This window comes from Helicoverpa zea, chromosome 6 (genome assembly GCF_022581195.2).
Source record: "Helicoverpa zea isolate HzStark_Cry1AcR chromosome 6, ilHelZeax1.1, whole genome shotgun sequence".
Classification (NCBI taxonomy): Eukaryota; Metazoa; Arthropoda; class Insecta; order Lepidoptera; family Noctuidae; genus Helicoverpa; species Helicoverpa zea.
The window spans coordinates 6,605,118-6,623,600 of record NC_061457.1 but is presented as its reverse complement, the minus strand read 5'-3'; the positions used below and the strand labels follow the sequence as shown (position 1 = coordinate 6,623,600).

The following is an 18,483-nucleotide window of genomic DNA, read 5'->3' as shown; positions in this document are numbered from 1 at the left end:
GCGTGCCGTGTAACGAACCGTGAAGTTTGAACTACATTTCACGCATTGTCTAGTCATATGTGATGATAAACGATGGAAATTAAATCATATGTTTTAATACCAAACAATATAATTTGATGTTGACTTTGCTCGCCACTTTGATACGCCAGCTGCGTTCGTAACTTTCATTGAACAAACTAGAAATCTTATTGATTTTGCACGTCTGTAATGATCGTGTCATGGCTAGCAAGGCTATGGGGCAAATTATAAGTAACAACTTTACAAAGGGACTTTTCATGTTGCTATTATAATTGATTAGAACCATTTTGGTTAGAGTATTTTGAAAGAAGATTAATAATCTAGTGGCACAAATCGGTACTTGTACCTAATCAATCAAAAATTCCCAATGTTTGTTTATAATTTACAAGGAAAAGTATAAAAAATATTGTTAAAATAGCTAAGTTGGACTTAAAACGTATCGGGGAAGCAGGCACGTAGATAGCTCAGGCGGGCATCGCGAGTGTGCTGACCTAGTGGTGGCGGGCGCGTTGAAAGCGACATCGACGCATAATAACAGTGGCAGGGAAGGTGGTCCGGCCGACTGCGCCGCTGGCCGCAGGACTTACAGTGCGCGCGCACCTCGCCATGCGCACACGCTCGACACATGGCGCGTCGCCTGGCGCTGCTGATGCTGCTGGCGTGCGCCGCGGCCGCCCGCCACCCGCCGACACACTCCGCAGACATCTCCGACTCCGAATCAATGGACCCTTTTTCCGTGTGGGACGAATACGAAGACTCTTACGAAACCACTCCTGCGCCGCAAAGGCGCACAACCACCCTCAGTGCTAAAGTGTTACTCAAGGGGAAAATCCCCAAAGTGAACGTGACTATGAAAAACTCTAAAGGTGAAGACAAAAAAGTAATTAAGACAACTAATATTAATATAGAAAGTCATACAAATTTTATATCTAAACCACCAATAGTGAAGCCCAATGCAGTGACAGGAATGCCAGTTCTTCAAATAGGAGACCAATATGTGTTGATGGAATCTCCGGAGATGGAGCAGGTGGCTCGGCCCATCACCAGACGTCCGGCGTCGACCCGGCGGCCGAGCACCACACGACGACCAAGCCGGCGGCCGAACACTACACGACGACCGGCCTCCACCACGCGACGGACCACGACGCGGCCGATGCGACGAAATACTAAAGCAACCAAGTCACCAAAGAAAACTACATGCCCACCCAAAAATACAGGATGGTTAACGTCATTTTTCGAAGAAAATAAATTAAAGAAGGTTCCCGAGAAGCCAGCGAAATCAGGTTGGTTTTTAGGTAGGTCACTTTTGATCTAATTACTCAGTTTCTTTAGATATACCTATACTCTTAATTCAAATGTCACGCATAAATAAAGCTAAATACGTATAAAAAAACGCAGTACTAACATATTGATCAAAAATGTTGAGGTAAGTACTTTAGATAGACATCATAATACGGTTTACTAAAAAGAAAATACCTATGCGATGTGATTGAAAGTGCCCATACAAGTTCAGTTAATTACACTTTTGATTCGGATGATGCTGGAAGAAACTTCCATGTAATTATACCTAATGATACTAAAAGCGCTAACCATGACCAAAAACAGATAGAATTGTCTAAAAATGTTGAGCAGTATCCGAAACCATCATTACAAAATCGCAGGCGAGACGAGGAAGCGAATCATTGCGACTCACTAAGACAGAAAAATGCTGTTTGATATTTAGATATTGTAGGTACCTATTTGTTTTCCTTGTGCTTTCTAATTAATGCACTATTTGTATCTTAAAACATGTTTTGGTCTATTATTAATTTAACCTAATAAGTATAAAGTACTTAAGCTTTAAATCAGTGGTTATTAACCCTTTTGTTATGAGGGACCATTTTACCAAAAGTTTGTCTTGCCGGGGACCACCAAATTGGTTTGCCTAAATTGATGATTCATTGATAAAGAATTTAAGTTTACAAAACGCAAGTACTCTATTCTTTTGTAGGTAAGTAAATGCAAAGAAAGATATACACATGCTTATGTAGTTACAAATGCGCGAGCGAAGCGAGCGCGAAATTTTTTCGTACTCGTACGGACATAAAATGTAGCCCAAACGTACTTAACTTTTTGTTTATTGACAAATGCAAAAACGAGGGCATACAGTTTCTGAATACGCGAGCGAAGTGAGCGGCAAATTTTAAATATTTTTAAGACTCATACATACATTTTTTTCTGTTGGACAAAGATGGATTATATATACGTAAGACGGATAGCAACGTCGCGAAGCAAAGCTTCGCGGACCACTTGGAACGCCTACAGGGACCACCTGTGGTCCGCGGACCATCGGTTAAGAACCACTGCTTTAAATGAAGCCTTCTCGACGTGAATCGATTTAATTTCCAGATAAAGAATATTTCAGTATTCACTACTTAGTATAATACGATACTTAGTATTTATTTATAGGTAAGTAGTTACAAAGGACAAAACTGACTTCGGGAAACCTCATGTTAAACCGCTACACAGTAGAAACATTTAACATTAAATTGCTCTATGGTTTTCCCTGATGCTAACATACTTTATGTTATAAATAATGTAGAACTTTCTTTCATATTGCTCGATTTAAAAAACATTGATTCTGTGACTTTAACAACATATCATAAAAGTTTTAGACTCGGCAGTAGCATAGAAAAAAGATCTTTTGTTCCAACATTCTAGGACATTAATCGGATAAAATGAAACCGAGACTTTAATATCAAAGATGACCCACGGTTGACCGTAGCGCCCCTATGAGGTGAAAACTCTCAAGATAAATAACATACTTATTTGTTACAATGTTTTCACCAAGCCTGAAATAAAAGTTTATAAGTAGACTAGCAGATTCGGAACGTACTAGAAATTACTATCTGTATCCAGTATTTCAGACTAACCGAATCCTGACTGACTTCACTACAGTTATAGCACAGATTCCTTACTATGTTATAGTGTGATCAGTAGGTAGGTACCTATGCCTGTAGGGTTAAGTTAGGTCACTATGACCTACCGGTTGCGGCTAGCTGGTCATTTGGGATAGTTCAAAGCGTCTGTTGAAAAACCTGGGCATCCGTGGAATGTCTATGAGAATGTATTTTGTAAGGAACTCAAATATAAAATTTTGACAGCATAATGTCTACATCACATCTTCTTGCATGATGTCTGAGCGTTTCTTAAAATTGTTTTACGACATCATACACCTGTCTGCGTAAAATACTGTAGTTACGTTTATTTTGAAAGAAACTAGATATTTTCCTCACAATAGAAGCAGTAAGAAATATTGGAGGGCCAAAACATTGCTGCAACCCCTGATAGGGAAAACCCATATGAGTACCAGTTTTGCCATTTGATGTATAAAGAAAAAAAAATGAGCTCAACGGGAAAAATAGTAGGTATTATAGATCCTATTCATCAAGATGCATTTGTGCATAATCAAAGCATTAAGTTTACTATCGGTAGTGTCTGATGCAGGTACTTACATACAGTAAATATTGTCCTCTTTATCGTGAGTCAATAATAAAACTATTTTGCGCTTAACATTTTTTGTACGTATCTATCAGATTTATTCGATTTTTGTTAATTATTCTATAAAGAATGTGCTTCTTTTAATAATAGCAATGAGAAACAAGAATGCCATATAGACAAAAACGATATATACACGACTTATATTATGATTTAGGTTTATATTATAACTTTTTGCACGTGTATTGGAATTAGATAGCTTTTTCTATAATATTCTAATATAATAAAATACGTTGCATATATCTAGCGCTTTTGGGAGTTGATGAAAATCGGTTTCCCTTAGGATAAGGATGTGATTCAGATCTGACAACTACAATTATTGTACAATCGATTTGAGTGAAAATAGTCTACAGTCCAGTGCCTTTGCTAATTGCAAAAAAAAAACACTTGAAATTTTATTAAAGCAAGATGAAACACACTACAAAGGGAAGGGAATATAAAAGCAATTATAGGAAAAATAATGTACGGGTGATCTGAGCTTGGGAAGTCGGGGAGGTTTTAAGGGTAAAGATTGGTTTTTTCACGATTAGAAATAAACGCTCAGAAGTGTGTCTTCAAAATGACATAACTGTTATTATCGGATCAACTTGTAAAAATATAAATTAACATGTCCTGCAATTTCTCAAAAACGAAATTGACTGCGCTGATAAGCGTTTCCTTGACAGGGCTTATGTTTGATGGGATCTTAATCACATACCTAATTATTAAAGTTTTAATTGCGTAACACGTGTAGTTTTCTTCAAGGACTTTGAGCTTTTTTATAGAATAAAATACATGCCTGTATTATAATGGAAAATCACCAAATGACCCTACTAGATCTGATCAATACACAGATAAATTAAGTACTTTGTTATCGTGAATGTAGTGCTGCTCAGTTTGAATTCAGGTTTTCAAAAGAAAGTTCTTATGGACGATGTCGTGGTTCAAAAAATTAATGGTTAAGGATTATTGATGGCCGGTTTCAGAGTACTTTTGTCCGCAGTTTGTCATTGTGTATTATCCCTTAAGGTGAAAGCTCTGACTGGCGCTGGTAAAATATCAAAAAGCCATTACTTATTTCAATGCACTGGTCACCTCAAAAAGAGATACGCAGATAAACCATACACAAAAATACTTTGAAACTGCTAATGCAATTGTTATTAAAACTTTCTGCAGTGAGAATCCCAGCAACAATATATATTTTGTTAGTCAGGGTGAGCATTTATAAGCCAGAAAGTCATCATAGCAATATTAATATTCAAGAATGTTCTAGTTAAAGAACTGGAGGATTTATAAAAAACTTTTTTACAAAAAAATATGTCTAATGGATGTCCCACAGTTAATTTTGCCACCGACTTCTAGGCCAATGCACCTAAAAGTTTTTTTTTTTGGTTTTTAGTGTTTTGGGAAGTCGGTTATATTTTTTTGTAAAAAAGTTTTTTATTTTGAGCTTTTCAGTGAAACGAATAGACCTATTAGTGACCTTATAGATAGTGCAATGACCTGTCACTATCCACATGACTGGAAAGTTCTCATTGATACGAAGAATATAAGCCCAAACACGAGGTAGTTTTCATTTTCAGTTATCGAGCTCCCTTGACCTTCTCTGGTCTCCATCATCAGGTCAGCTCCAAACCTTCACTGTTGCAAAGGTCTCGTCAATACGAATAATATAAGCCCAAACACGCCGTAGTTTACAGACTCAGATGTCGAGTTCTCTCGACCTTCTCTGGTCTACATCATCAGGTCAGCTCCAGACCTTCACTGTTGAATAGTGCTATCAGGCATACATATGAGTGTTAATGTTGAACCCTATGTATGCTTACCACTTTCGAAAGTTGCCCTCGATTTCTCAGGGTTTCCATCATCAGATCCTGACCTGATGACTATGGGACCAACTGGCAGCTATTCCGCGTTGAACAAAAAAAGAATCACGTAAATCGGTCTATAAACCTCGGAGTAATGGATGTACATATATAGAAAAAAAAAAAAAACATACCGGCCGAATTGAGAACCTCCTCCTTTTTGGGAAGTCGGTTAAAAACAGGAAAGAAAATGATTTATTAATGTTCTATCTGTTTTATGTTGAATAGCTGTTAAACTTGATCTTATTATGAATAATGACTTTAAGCACTCGTATGCAATCGGAAATTCGATTTCGAATGCGATCAGAAGAATCATTAAGCATTTAAGAATTTTAGTATATGAACTATCATCGCTATCGTTTCTTCTGGGAGATTTGACGATACATAATACTTATACCTACTTACTTCTCAGTATTATATGGTATGGCTTTGAACGCAATTAAATAGCGAATAAACTTCCTTACAATTAACGTGTTTTTCTAATCGATTTTCAGCAAAAAACATTCAAATCTTTCCACAAACAGCAGACGTTAAAAAACGATTCTATTTTACTTAAAAATATTTACAAGAGTTAAGAAATATTGTACCAAGTGTGCCTCTATGTCGCATTTACATAAATAATTTTTCCGATTGTTATATTCAGGCTCTGTCCTTATGAGACAATGCTATGAAACGTATACTTTGAGGTGCCAAACAAAGGTGCAACGAGTGCCTAGAGCACGCGGGGACAGACCACGCACAGAATGCATGATTCACTAGCGCTATTATAGTGATTAAGAAAATTACTTCATTCCCTTCACAGATTACTTTCACGAACGTAAAAGAGGACATTTCAAACAATTATTTAAACAGCTTTAATACTGTTTGAATTCAAAAACTCCATGCCAATATTTTTAATCTGATGGCCAACGATGATGCCGTTAGGTACAAAAACTAGGCGTATTTTTACTACACGTTTAAGTGCCTGTTGGCCAGTCAAATCCGCTAAAACATTTAAACTAAAACCGCCTATCGTAAGCTAAATAGTATTTTAATAATTTTATGTATAAAAAAAAAAACAAGTTTAGAAGGCGTAGTCAAAAAAAGTCCAATAGAAAGCGCGTTTGACTTTATATTTTCTTTTATGTGGGATCCTATCGACCACTTAAAATGGATATGTATTTAAAACACATAGTCTAGATACATAAGTTAAGTTTCTTCGGCAATAAAAGAAGACAACCGCCATAACTGTCCATGAGGTCAAATTAGACTTAGCGTCATTCGGTTTTACGACATCTTCACAGCCAAGAAACTATGTATATTTTTTATTTTTCATCTTCCTAAGACATAGGGTTACCGAGACAAATCTAATGATATCGCGAGATACCTCCTTTATCTGTTTTTCCCTTTGGAAGATGAGGTACGGTAAGTACCTTATAAACACTATTAATTGCACACTTACGCATGAATGCCAAAAATGAACAATAATTTTTGGTAGTTGGGAAAATTTGCGAGGTTTAATATAGCGAGGAAAGGTAACCATGGAAAGAAGCCATATTTCCTTAAAATGCAAGCATTCCCGTTTTAGTAATTTAGATCACTGGTACCAAAAACGATTCTCGGATACACTTAATATAGATCTTCGATACAAGAACCATACAGCTAAGCCTATCCCAATGTTGGTTAAAGTGTGCTTGATAATTAAGCCGTAACAATGAGTTCTCGTTTAGACTGGCGTTGAAAACTGCGATACGGTTATTAACTTTAGCAGCTAGGTAGTTTATATCATCTACTTTGTCCCAACTGTCTTTATTAGAAAGAATAAGCCTTAAACATTTTCATTTATTTTGTACGACGTCATCAAAAAAAAAAAACAAAGTCGTGGTGGCCTAGTGGGTAAAGGACCAACCTCTCAAGTATGAGGGCGCGGGTTCGATCCCAGGTCAGGCAAGTACCAATGCAACTTTTCTAAGTTTGTATGTACTTTCTAAGTATATCTTAGACACCATTGACTGTGTTTCGGATGGCACGTTTAACTGCAGGTCCCGGCTGTCATTGAACATCCTTGGCAGTCGTTACGGGTAGTCAGAAGCCAGTAAGTCTGACACCAGTCTAAACCAGGGGGTATCGGGTTGCCCGGGTAACTGGGTTGAGGAGGTCAGATAGGCAGTCGCTCCTTGTAAAGCACTGGTACTCAGCTGAATCCGGTTAGACTGGAAGCAACATGATTGGGAAAAAGGCTCGGACGATGATTGTACGACGTCATCACAGAAAAAATACGTCCGTGGCTAGACAAAGGTCTCTCCACCAATCCAAATGGATTTGCCCGTATTCACCGCGCTAAGTAAGATGGTGTTAGGAAAAGTTGTAGCTGTGTGAAACATTTTTTGTTTCCAGCATTATACGGTAATTTTAGGGTGTTCAAATTAATTTCACTATTTTAAGGTTCTAATGTAAACTTTCAGCTTATTACTAAGAATTTGTCTAAAAATAGAATTAACAATGATAGCAGGCTCAGGCATGATTATTTTATCGCCAAGAATGTACTGCCGGTATTTTAATTAAGTATGAAAGCACTAATGAAATGTGACCGTTTGAACCACTAATTAGAGAGATGAAACATACAGGCTATTTGATGATACATAGTTTCATTCACAGCAATTAAAATACAGTCAACGTTTACGTTCAATTTTCTAAGTAAAAAATTGTTTCCAGAAAAACCGAAGTTTATGTTGTAGGTGAACTTGGGCCGCAGTCAGGCTGTTCGAAGCCAGATCAGACATAAAATGACATTGCCAATCAACGTTAGGAATATACATGCTTAAATAATTTAAAATGGAACATTTAACAAAGATATAAAACTAGATTTATGTAAAAGATTAGCGTTGATTTCTTGTTTATTGCTTTCTCGCTAATTAATCTGAACTTAACTTCGCAATCCATAACAGGTATAAAAGCCATTTCTTAAAGGCTATCTGATTTTACATTTATTTTAAGAATCTTCAAGAACATTGTACAAAATGTAATCGGAATACCTCTTTCTCTTCTAATAATTACCTTTGTCTTTTTAGGATAGGTTTGTCGCAATTCTGAGTCATGACGACCGAATTTAAGCACACGTGAGAATAACACTGAAACACAAAGCTAGTATCCAACATATGGGTATCAGGCATGTGGTGTAATTAGTCAGTAACTCGGGACTCGGAACATACTTGAGGAAGTTGTCACATAGTGTAGACTTGCAAGAGCCCCGCGCGCCTCACACGTACCTACCCGGGATCCAGCTCTCGCTCGATACTCTTGCCCCACTAACATAAAAAAGTTTCTCCTTAAATGTAGTAACTACTGGACTAAGCTTCCGATAACAACTACTGAATTATTGAGCAGTTCCATGCAACTGGACATAATTACATACATACGTTGACCATAGCTCGCGGGATCAATACTTATTTGTAAACTAAGCTTATTTCCCAGTTCAAACAACTACGTCAGTTATGTTGCAACATCAATAAAATACTATTAATTCTGAGTACGTTTTTATAAAGCAAGTTCAGACGCTCTTGACATTTTTTAGTGTTTTTTTATATTTTTTTGTACATATTCTTAAATCTACAATGCAATAAATCATGAAATACCTGATCAAAACGACATCACTTTTCAACTTATTAATTCGAACTCCGAAATATCATTAAAATATTGTCCTTCGCAGGTTTTTTTTCGTCGATATACAAATGGATAATGGAATCTAAGTCGTCGTGGTTCGACGGGAGCTGGTTTTCTGATGACGCGGCGCCTAAGAAGCCTGTCACAACCAGTCCTCGGCCCCTGACTACTGCTCCGAGCAGCTGGTTCCAGACTCTGCTGGATACTGAAGAGAATGATGGCACGTACGTGGCCAGTGATGTTACCATAAGTAAGTGACAATGAAGAAATCTTTACTAGAAAAAACTAAGACTCAGTTGCATTGGACAAATCGGCCATTTGACAATAAATGGTTCGGTTGTCATAACTATAAAGTTAAATGAAGTAACTCACCATTGAACTACAAAAATAGTGATAGTTTGATTACACAACAATAATTAAAAGTTGTTGTTGTTGTGTTATTTAAGTTTATTCTTCAATTAAATAGTAAAAAGTCGTTTTACGAGCCGTTTATGTAATAAACCAACGATAGCGCATCATATTCATAAGTTAACACTTTCTCAGCATTAGTTAATCTCAATGAAAGCATAACTATCATGTTGTACTACGGAACTATGTATATATGTATCCTACTGAGTTAAATTTATGATTAGAACAAATATAATACTTTCACAGCATTAAAAATCTTAAATTGAGAACTTTTACGAGACAATTTCCATGTTTTTTCGTATCCGTCTAAAATACTAGATTTTTTTATGCGACAGGGACGCACGTCACTCGGTCTATTTCTAACAATTTACCTAATTTATTAATATTAAGCACCGTTAAAAATTCAGTCTCTTAAATTTCTATTTAGGCAAAAAAAGGAATAAGGTATAACTAAAAAATAATTATTATTGACCGACATTTTGTCGCGCTTCACGACTAGGTACATCAGAAGCTTAAATTGGTTGTCTCAATCGATATTTGGTTGTTTGTTCCGCCTGCTTTGTTCCCCGCTTCTATCTCGTTATAAATTTAAAATTACCATAAAAATGAAGTTAATTGTAAGCTATTTCTTTTAAATCCTCGGTTTACTTTACCCGATCATATTATCTTGAATGTCTACAGTTAAACTTTCTGAGAATACCGTTTAGTGTAAAAACAGGGCTTGAAAACAATTGATCCATTTACCTACCAGTTTCAAACGTCACAAGTTTGTCACCATGCAGCAATGGTATTTGCGACTTTCTAGAGACACTGTTTTTCATATTTCAACTTTCTCACTATTTTTATTTGTTTGCGGCTGACTTGCCAAAAATGTTCTAATTGGCGCTTTGTGTCGTGCTCTAGAAAAATCTGCAAAGAAGCCTCTTAAGAAGAACTACAAAGGTTTCCAGTTAATAAGAACATACCCCGACGTGCAGTGGAAGGTGCACGAGATGCTGGACCTGCAGGAGGAGGCCCAGGGCTCCGGGCTTATGTGGTGGACGTCGCCCTCTCTCAACGGCTCCACTGACTTACTTGTACCGCCCGACCTCCTCGGAGACGTCAAAGATCATCTCAAATCCAATAATATTGACTTCGATGTTGTAATTTGGGATTTGCAGGTATAAAGTTTTGGCCTCCCGTTGGTCATTTGTGAGAAAATTATTATACTTGGATGATTATATTTTAACTACTATATTTTTTTCCATAGAAAGCTATTACGTACGAGAATCCACGATTGTCAAAGAAACAAAGGCTTGAATTGGAACAATTACGTGGTCACCCCATGACCTGGAGAAGGTATCACCGATATGCAGACATCCTGCGGTATCTAGAGTATCTACAGCACTCTCATTCTGATTTAGTGGAACTCATACCTCTGGGTCGGTCATCGGAAGGATTACCACTTGTGGCAGTAAAGGTAAATTGAAATCTGAAGAGATTTTATAAGTAAACAATAACAAAAACATTGGCAAATGAGACTTATAATTTTCAGATTTCTCTAGCAGGCAATGACACAGCAGTAAAGGGGAAAGAGAAGAAGAAGTGGAAACTGCGTTCGCGCATGAAGCCTGCAGTGTGGATAGACGGCGGTTCACATGCGCGCGAGTGGATAGCACCAGCCGTCGCTACGTGGATGATACACGCACTCGTTGAAGGAGAAAAGGGCCTAGGTAAGAATTAACAAGATTCAAGAAATATATTTTTAGGAAAGTCTTCGAAAATTTAAAATCCAAGTCGTAATGATGATCATCCTAATAATAAGGTAACTATTTCCTTGGTAGTATTTGACTAACTTATTTTTGTACGAATAGGCGCGGATTATGAGATGCTCAAGCAATCTGACTTCTACATCATGCCGGTGTTGAACCCAGACGGTTACGAGCACTCGCACACTCACGACCGGCTCTGGAGGAAAACACGTTCACGGCTGCCCGACCATTCCGACGATTACTACGTAGGATGGTAAGTAATTTGAGCGAACTACCATTGCGGGAAAATGCCGATTCACACATTCACGAAACGACTTGACCTGACATACGTGGTTTGCTTCTGGTAAATCGTTTTATATGAGCAATGCCCCTTATTTTTGGCATGGTAACGACCTAACACGAATTGAAATCTAAGCACTGTTATTTATAAATCCCCAATCGGGTATGCCTTCATTTTGGAACGTACAAAAAGTAACAGAAAAAGTTGATTTTTGAAAGCGTCGATACACTATTGGCGACGGCGACTGTAACCACTTACCATGATAAAAAAGTAGTTGCAACGTCTCACTAATGGGCTACTTTTAAATAAAAGAAAAATATTAATTAATCATAACTTTTGGAAATGGTAGATACTAATGATGTTTTTTGGCTTTCAAAGTCAGCTTCAACACTTTAAGTAGCCCGTCCAAGCTATACCTATCAACATTGCCGACAAATCTCTTGTCTTCAAACCATTTGGTGAGCTCGAACCATGATTTTCGAGTTATATAAAACGTGTTTATCTTGCTAGACCTTTATATGCACGTTCCCAACAATGTACGGGTCTGTTACCTGTACTATAAAAACTTGTTGGATACTCCTGGATCCGTCGACACACTATCCAACTTATCTGACTACCTAATCCTATATACCGATAATAGATTGAGCATTACTAATATTTCCTGCTCAGGTTTCCATGGAACTGGGGCCAGACAGAATGTGTGGGAGTCGACGCGGATCGCAACTGGGACTACCACTGGAGCGAGAAGGACTCGTCCCAGGACCCGTGCTCCGATAATTATGCCGGACCGCACCCCTTCAGTGAACCGGAAACACGAGCCGTTTCCGAGTTCTTAGCGGAACATAGAGGACAGATCAAGGTACATACAACGCTCTTCTTTACCGTTATGTCTCAAGTGGGCACAAACAAAACAACTTGCTAAAATTGTAGGTTGTAAAGGTACCTATGTTTATAGTTAGAAATTTGGAAAAGTCACAAAGGAACATACTACAAAGTAAATTATATTGTAAGTAATAAATTAATGCTCAATAGCAAACGTGACCCACATATTTTCCTGATCGTTTTCAAAGACCTCACCTGAACAAATTTTAATGTCTATGAACTTTAAACAGCTAATATAAAGTGGGTAATCTTCCAATATTAACTGAGAGTAAAATGAGTTATCTTGTTTTCTATCTGGGCTTTATCGCGTGACGGATGAACACAACGATATACGTCATTATAGGTACTTATTCACTCATTTACTTTGTTCATGTAATGGCTAATTAGAACGTACTTATAATTACCGGGTTTATGAAATTCTGAGTATACGTTTTCACTTTAGATCTTATAGATTGCTAAATTCCTAATAGGTGCTCGAACTTAACAATTTAAAAAGTCATCTGGTTAGTTACCTACGTACCTAGTTCATAAGTTTATTTACCCAAGTTCATACAACATGCATCATGCACTTAAGTACTCTCAAAGTCTCACCATAATTTTCCATCCAATTTCTGAAATAGGCCACGTGAACAGCAAATGACTCAAACGTAAATATGAAAAAATGTTACAGTAATCAGACACTCAAAACCTTATAGTCACTGAATAGAAATCAGAAATGGTTTTCACCGCCTGTAAGTATAGCAATTTATCATTCGTTCAAAACCGTAAAGTTAGACCGCACGTCTATCGCGGGAAATTGTGACGACTACGGTATTTGCCCACATCGTTACTTTCAAAACATTTTCTACGACACTTTCATAATGAACACCTTAAAATACTGTTATTGTAGATATTCGCAAATTACGAGATGTGGTCCACAACTTGGGCTGAATAATCCCACACAAGTAACAGTGACTAACAGATGTCTATCAGTAATCTATCCATGAACAATCAGAGTTGCATGTCGACTGACACCTTTTAACTAAACAAGTGTCAGTTTCATCTCGTTCAATCTTTTCGCTTGCTAACTTTTACTCATTATGCAAGGCTGGTTGGCATGATGCATTAAATTAAGTAAAAATGAAAAGAATTGTGAGAGCACCTTCCCTTTAGTATTACGCAGTTTACATTGGTAACTAATTATTTTTCTGGTTACCTATTTTATTTATGAGCGTTACTATCGTGAGAAAAATAATGCCCTCATTAAAAACAACGGAAGTCAGATATTCTTCAGACTTTATCGTTTGTCTTTGAAATAATAGGTCCAAATATGCTTATCGTAAATTGCATGACTCCTTTGGCCCTGTCTTAACTGTGACTTTGTGGTCACGAGATCCAACTTCTAACAGACATTATAAACTGCTATCGACTCGGGAATAAGATTTATTTTAAGCGAGACGCTATTCAGATTCGCAACGGTTTAAGTTTTCCATAGGATTCACCAGTAGGTGAAACTCTACTCCTCCTCAAATATTATGATTTCTTAAAAGTTCTTGCACGAAATACAAAAAATTCGTAGTCACCAAATGAGACAAGTATGGCACATAATATTTTGATTCCTTCAATGAAGAACTTCAGAAGAATAGTGATTGGAATTATTGTGAATTGATGCTTAAATTAAAAGGGGTTCTCTCTATGCATTCTTCTTTTTCGTCGTTCCCTCACTATTGAGGGTCTTCATCTTTCCATATACATGGAGCGGTCTGACGCCCCGTAGACTGCATGCGGGAATTGCACCTAATATTGCCCCATCCTTATGTATGCATCCAGCTTACCAACCATATATCTGGCTGATATACCTACGTCCACGGTGACGTTTGCTCTAACTCTGGCTCAGACTTAAGAAATTCGCGAGACTACGAATAAGATCATAATTACCTACTTAAGAATTAAATAACTTGATGAAGATGAAGGTAATCTTAATAGAATAATTCATGGGTAGGAATATCTTATACCTTTTGATACAAGATACATGGCATAAATTGAGTGTCGCGACAAATAGAGAACATTAAACACTCGTGTTAAAATAAGTACTTAGTGTGTAGCAATTATCTGCCATAAACCTACAAAGATTAATAGCCATAATGGTATGTTACTTCACAGGTCTACGTATCGTTGCACGCATACTCGCAAGCATGGCTGGTGCCTAGCTCACATGCGCACGAGTCGTTCGCCGACGACGGCGTCCTCACTGAGATGGGCAAGTTGGCCACCGCCGCACTTGCCGATCTATATGGCACTAAGTATCAAGTAAGCATCTAATCATAGAAAGTTGATCGGTTATACCGCCGCTACTGTGTGGAATTGTTTTATGTACAGCTAATAAATAAGCCAATAGAATCAAACCTGTTAGTGGTGTAGCCTTAATAGAAAAGAAATGTGAAAAAATGCCGCCTCGTCATCTAGTAATGGTGATCCACATAAGCCCCTTCGGTGCCGATACATATAAGAAGTAGGGACGGTTAGGGACCTACTTATACTCATCCATTCAACTTCTTATGATAAAAGATATTGTAATCATTTTGTTTTGGTACTAAGCAGAAAGCCTAATGCCCGTTTTCACCAACACCAACAATCTCTTAATCTAACTTGTGCCACTTAGAATAAGGGCTCTCCCAATTTTGACATAAATAACTACCTATGTATAAGGGTCATCTAAACTTTGGTGAAAACGAATAAGTGTTCCGTAAATGCTCTTAGGGGATCCCTAAATTTAGGTATTTGTTGGTGAAAATGGGCATAAGTCTCAAGCTGGTAACCAGTTGGCTAACCGACATCTAATTGGTGTACCTTGTGCTGAGCGTTGCATTCAAAAAGTTGGCTAAGTAAACGACGTTTAGAGTGATTGAATGCTGCTATTCAATTAAAGGGCTGAAAGAATAGTTATTTTAGACGCGACGTACTCCCTAATTTAAGTAGCAGATTCATTACCTGTAGCTTGTTCAATTCTACCGACACCTACGCATTTTGTGCTATCTACTTAGTAGAAAATGATTCTGTATTAATTTGACTCACCAATGTCGTCGCTTGTGAATCGTGTTGCAGGTTGGTACAGCAGCTGAAATACGACAACCAGCTTCAGGAATGTCTCATGATTGGGCGAAGGCACGCGCTGGCATCAAGTTTTCGTACCATGTGGACCTCCGCGATTCCTTCGGGCCATACGGCTTTTTGCTCCCGGGCTCACAAATAGTGTCCACAGCCCGGGAAACCTGGCAAGCTGTTAAAGCAATTGTAGATAACTTATCACCAGGATAAGTTAAATTAAATTAAGTAAATTGAAATTGTTTACGCCTCGCTAGTTGCTCAATTAGATGTTAGATTCGTTCATAGAAATTAAACAAACCTTATGTTCGATAAAGTAACAGTAAATATTTATTGCCATAATATAAGCACTGACAAAAACCGTTGACAAAGTGACAAATAAGGGAATAAAATCACTACGTTTCACTCAGTTTCACGATAAACAGAGAAAAACATGGAAAAGGATATAAATGTAACTAACTACTGCCGTATCTTAAATGCAAAAAATCTATAATGGTTAACCAGAACATGATTTTTAAGATCCATGTATGTTCCTTCGAAATTAAATTAGCTCATAAGAAAAAGATTTGCTCAATTTAGTTTTTAAGTTCAAAAAATACCTAATGTGACAAAAAAAGCACAATAAACAATAATTTATTTAAGGACATAAGATGCCTTGTGGCATCTGCAAGACGACCTTTTTTACTAAAAAAGACCATCTCCAATCACGGCTGTCGCTGATTTACCGAAAGCAATAACGGTAACAGTAGGTGGTACAAGTACACGATGTAGATTAGACGAAGGTACAAATAAACTTGATAGTAATGGGTTGCAGTAGAAAATGAAATAAATGGAGAATGAATTGAATATTGTCTTTTATTATCCTCAAATACAGCATCAAGTCTAATTGACACATCCTATGCTTAAAAAAAAACTAAGAATTTTCTTGAATATTACTACCCTACTGTCACGACACTTCCAATGAAATTGAAGCGCAGTCCATGGTTTACAGTTTATGTAAAAAAAAAAATATTTTTAATATTAAAAAAAAAAAAATATGTTTAATATATATTTTTTTTTAATGGCATGGCTTCTGACCTTTGTGCCAAATCTTCATCATCATCAGCCTATCGCAGTCCACTGCTGGACATAGGCCTCTCCAAGTGCACGCCACTGAGATCGATTTTCGGCTTCTCGCATCCAGCTCCTGCCAGCCGTCTTGCGCAAGTCATCACTCCACCGTGCCTGAGGACGTCCTACACTACGTTTGCCGAGGCGCGGTCTCCACTCTAGAACTCGTTTACCCCAACTTCTTTCTTTCATCTTCATTTTTCATTTTTTTAAATCTTCATTTTTTTTAAATATTTAAGTTATAGCATTATTATAGTGAAGTCGCACACTATCAATGTAGTAGATCTGTAGCAATCTGTACACCACAACACACGCGCAGTTATTACAAAAAACTTGTATCATGCGTGAAATGAAACGAATTTGAAAATGTCAGATAGACAGTGACCATAGCGTTATGTCAAATATAATTGACAATGACTTTATTCGTTGAAGTTTTATTTTGTTTCATTGACAGCAAACTGCAATGGCAAATATACGGGCGCAAATACCGGCCGCACCACAAATTACCTGTTGACATATTCTAGACTCTAGACCAAAGCCGCAAATAAAATATTTGGACATTCGTATTTGAAAAATAAAAATGAATCAGAAAACAGAGACAGTATTGGAAGCCAATGGGATAGATTCAGCAAAGTTTGAAGATCCCGTTTGCTCAATATTATGCGGCCTAGGCGCTCAAAAATATATCGATGTGTTCAAGTGAGAGAATTATGAATACTTTTATTATGTATTTAATTAATTGCAATTCTTTCATGTCTCATTACTCTTATTTCAGAAAACAAAATATTGATCAATATGGCTTAACAGAATTATCAGATGAGGACCTAACTAGGCTGGGTATTGTGGAACCTGAAATTAGGAGACAACTTATTGAAAGGGCCAAATTAATTCCAGCCTATAAAGAATCTACAGTCAGCATGTAAGAGATGAACTTGCTATAAGATTTTCGGTTTAGTTTTCTGAATTCAGTATATCATTTTAATTTTATGAAATATGAGTAAGCGGTGCTCACTTATAGTAGTTGTTGTTGAAGATAGACAAAACTTGTACCCAGCCATAATTTTATGTTCATTTGTTGAAGCAAGATTAGAAGCACCATTATACTACTGAATTAAAAGAACAAGCAGACAAGGTAAAAAATAAATCTCAATCACTACCTTTCCTACATTTCTTTCACAGGGCACATCTAGGTCCTAAAGAAATAGTGGAAGTATTTGAAGAAAGTGCACTTCTCCTGCATAGAATACATTTAAGCATGGTTGCTAATAACTCAGTAATAACCAAAACAAAGAAAGTAGCCGACTGCTTGTTATACAAAGACAAGTATGCATCCAATGTCGCACTCGCAACACTTACTGAAATGGTCAACATACTGAACTCTATGGAAAGTGCTGTGCACACACAGTTGAAGGTAATTAACTTATAAGTAAAAAAAATAGTTAATATTTATTGTCCAGAAAATCATAAATAGGTTACAGTCTAAATAATACTTACATGTTAGAAACAATAATTATATCTTAGAATCTTTTTTATTTTAGTTGAAGACAAAAGCTGGGGGCCACAACAAGAGGAAGAAAATCGTGGTGGGCACAATTGGCAGTGCTGTAATTGCTATGTTAGCCGTATTGTTTACCAGGTCCCTGAAGGAACTTAACAAAATGTAGTTTTATGAGGCTCAAAACACCTACCTCCCCTAGCCTTAACGTAATTGTGTCCGCTCCAGTATTTAGATAATAAAACAAAACTCAAAATATCACTGAAATGTGATTAGACTTACAATAAATAAATAAACCTAACAAAAAGTTCTTTGACTTTTCTAGTCCTATTTTTGTATCGCAAGTTTTTGTTAGATGTATCACAATTGATGACATAAGATATTTTATCATCCCTAAGGTAAGCTATTTATTAGCTTGTGTGTTAATACAAT

General features: G+C 37.0%; 2 protein-coding genes across 3 annotated transcripts; both read left to right on the top strand.

Annotated features, from left to right (window-relative positions):
- The first annotated feature begins 422 nt into the window (after positions 1 to 422).
- LOC124630945 (carboxypeptidase B-like) lies at positions 423 to 16,292 on the top strand. 2 transcript variants are annotated; one of them, XM_047164989.1, is made up of 9 exons: positions 423 to 1,301; positions 9,088 to 9,291; positions 10,353 to 10,609; positions 10,699 to 10,908; positions 10,984 to 11,161; positions 11,303 to 11,453; positions 12,150 to 12,339; positions 14,505 to 14,651; positions 15,447 to 16,292. In XM_047164989.1, the coding sequence occupies exons 1-9, from the start codon at positions 644 to 646 to the stop codon at positions 15,657 to 15,659; spliced, it is 2,208 nt and encodes a 735-aa protein (XP_047020945.1). In that variant the 5' UTR covers positions 423 to 643; the 3' UTR covers positions 15,660 to 16,292. The 2 variants fall into 2 exon arrangements, with proteins under 2 accessions (XP_047020945.1, XP_047020944.1); XM_047164988.1 differs by having other exon boundaries at positions 423 to 1,313.
- Positions 16,293 to 16,987: 695 nt separating this feature from the next.
- Positions 16,988 to 18,352, top strand: LOC124631041. Its single transcript, XM_047165146.1, has 4 exons — positions 16,988 to 17,255; positions 17,332 to 17,475; positions 17,736 to 17,967; positions 18,095 to 18,352. The coding sequence occupies exons 1-4, from the start codon at positions 17,137 to 17,139 to the stop codon at positions 18,218 to 18,220; spliced, it is 621 nt and encodes a 206-aa protein (XP_047021102.1). The 5' UTR covers positions 16,988 to 17,136; the 3' UTR covers positions 18,221 to 18,352.
- The last annotated feature ends 131 nt before the right edge of the window (positions 18,353 to 18,483 follow it).

Excerpts from the sequence above, each read along its gene's own strand:
- LOC124630945 (XM_047164988.1), top strand. The coding sequence starts at position 644 with ATGGCGCGTCGCCTGGCGCTGCTGATGCTGCTGGCGTGCGCCGCGGCC. Across the intron at positions 10,610-10,698 it reads TTGTAATTTGGGATTTGCAG|AAAGCTATTACGTACGAGAA; the intron begins GTATAAAGTTTT and ends TTTTTTCCATAG. Across the intron at positions 10,909-10,983 it reads TACCACTTGTGGCAGTAAAG|ATTTCTCTAGCAGGCAATGA; the intron begins GTAAATTGAAAT and ends TATAATTTTCAG.
- LOC124631041 (XM_047165146.1), top strand. The coding sequence starts at position 17,137 with ATGAATCAGAAAACAGAGACAGTATTGGAAGCCAATGGGATAGATTCA. Across the intron at positions 17,256-17,331 it reads AAATATATCGATGTGTTCAA|AAAACAAAATATTGATCAAT; the intron begins GTGAGAGAATTA and ends CTCTTATTTCAG. Across the intron at positions 17,476-17,735 it reads AAAGAATCTACAGTCAGCAT|GGCACATCTAGGTCCTAAAG; the intron begins GTAAGAGATGAA and ends TTTCTTTCACAG.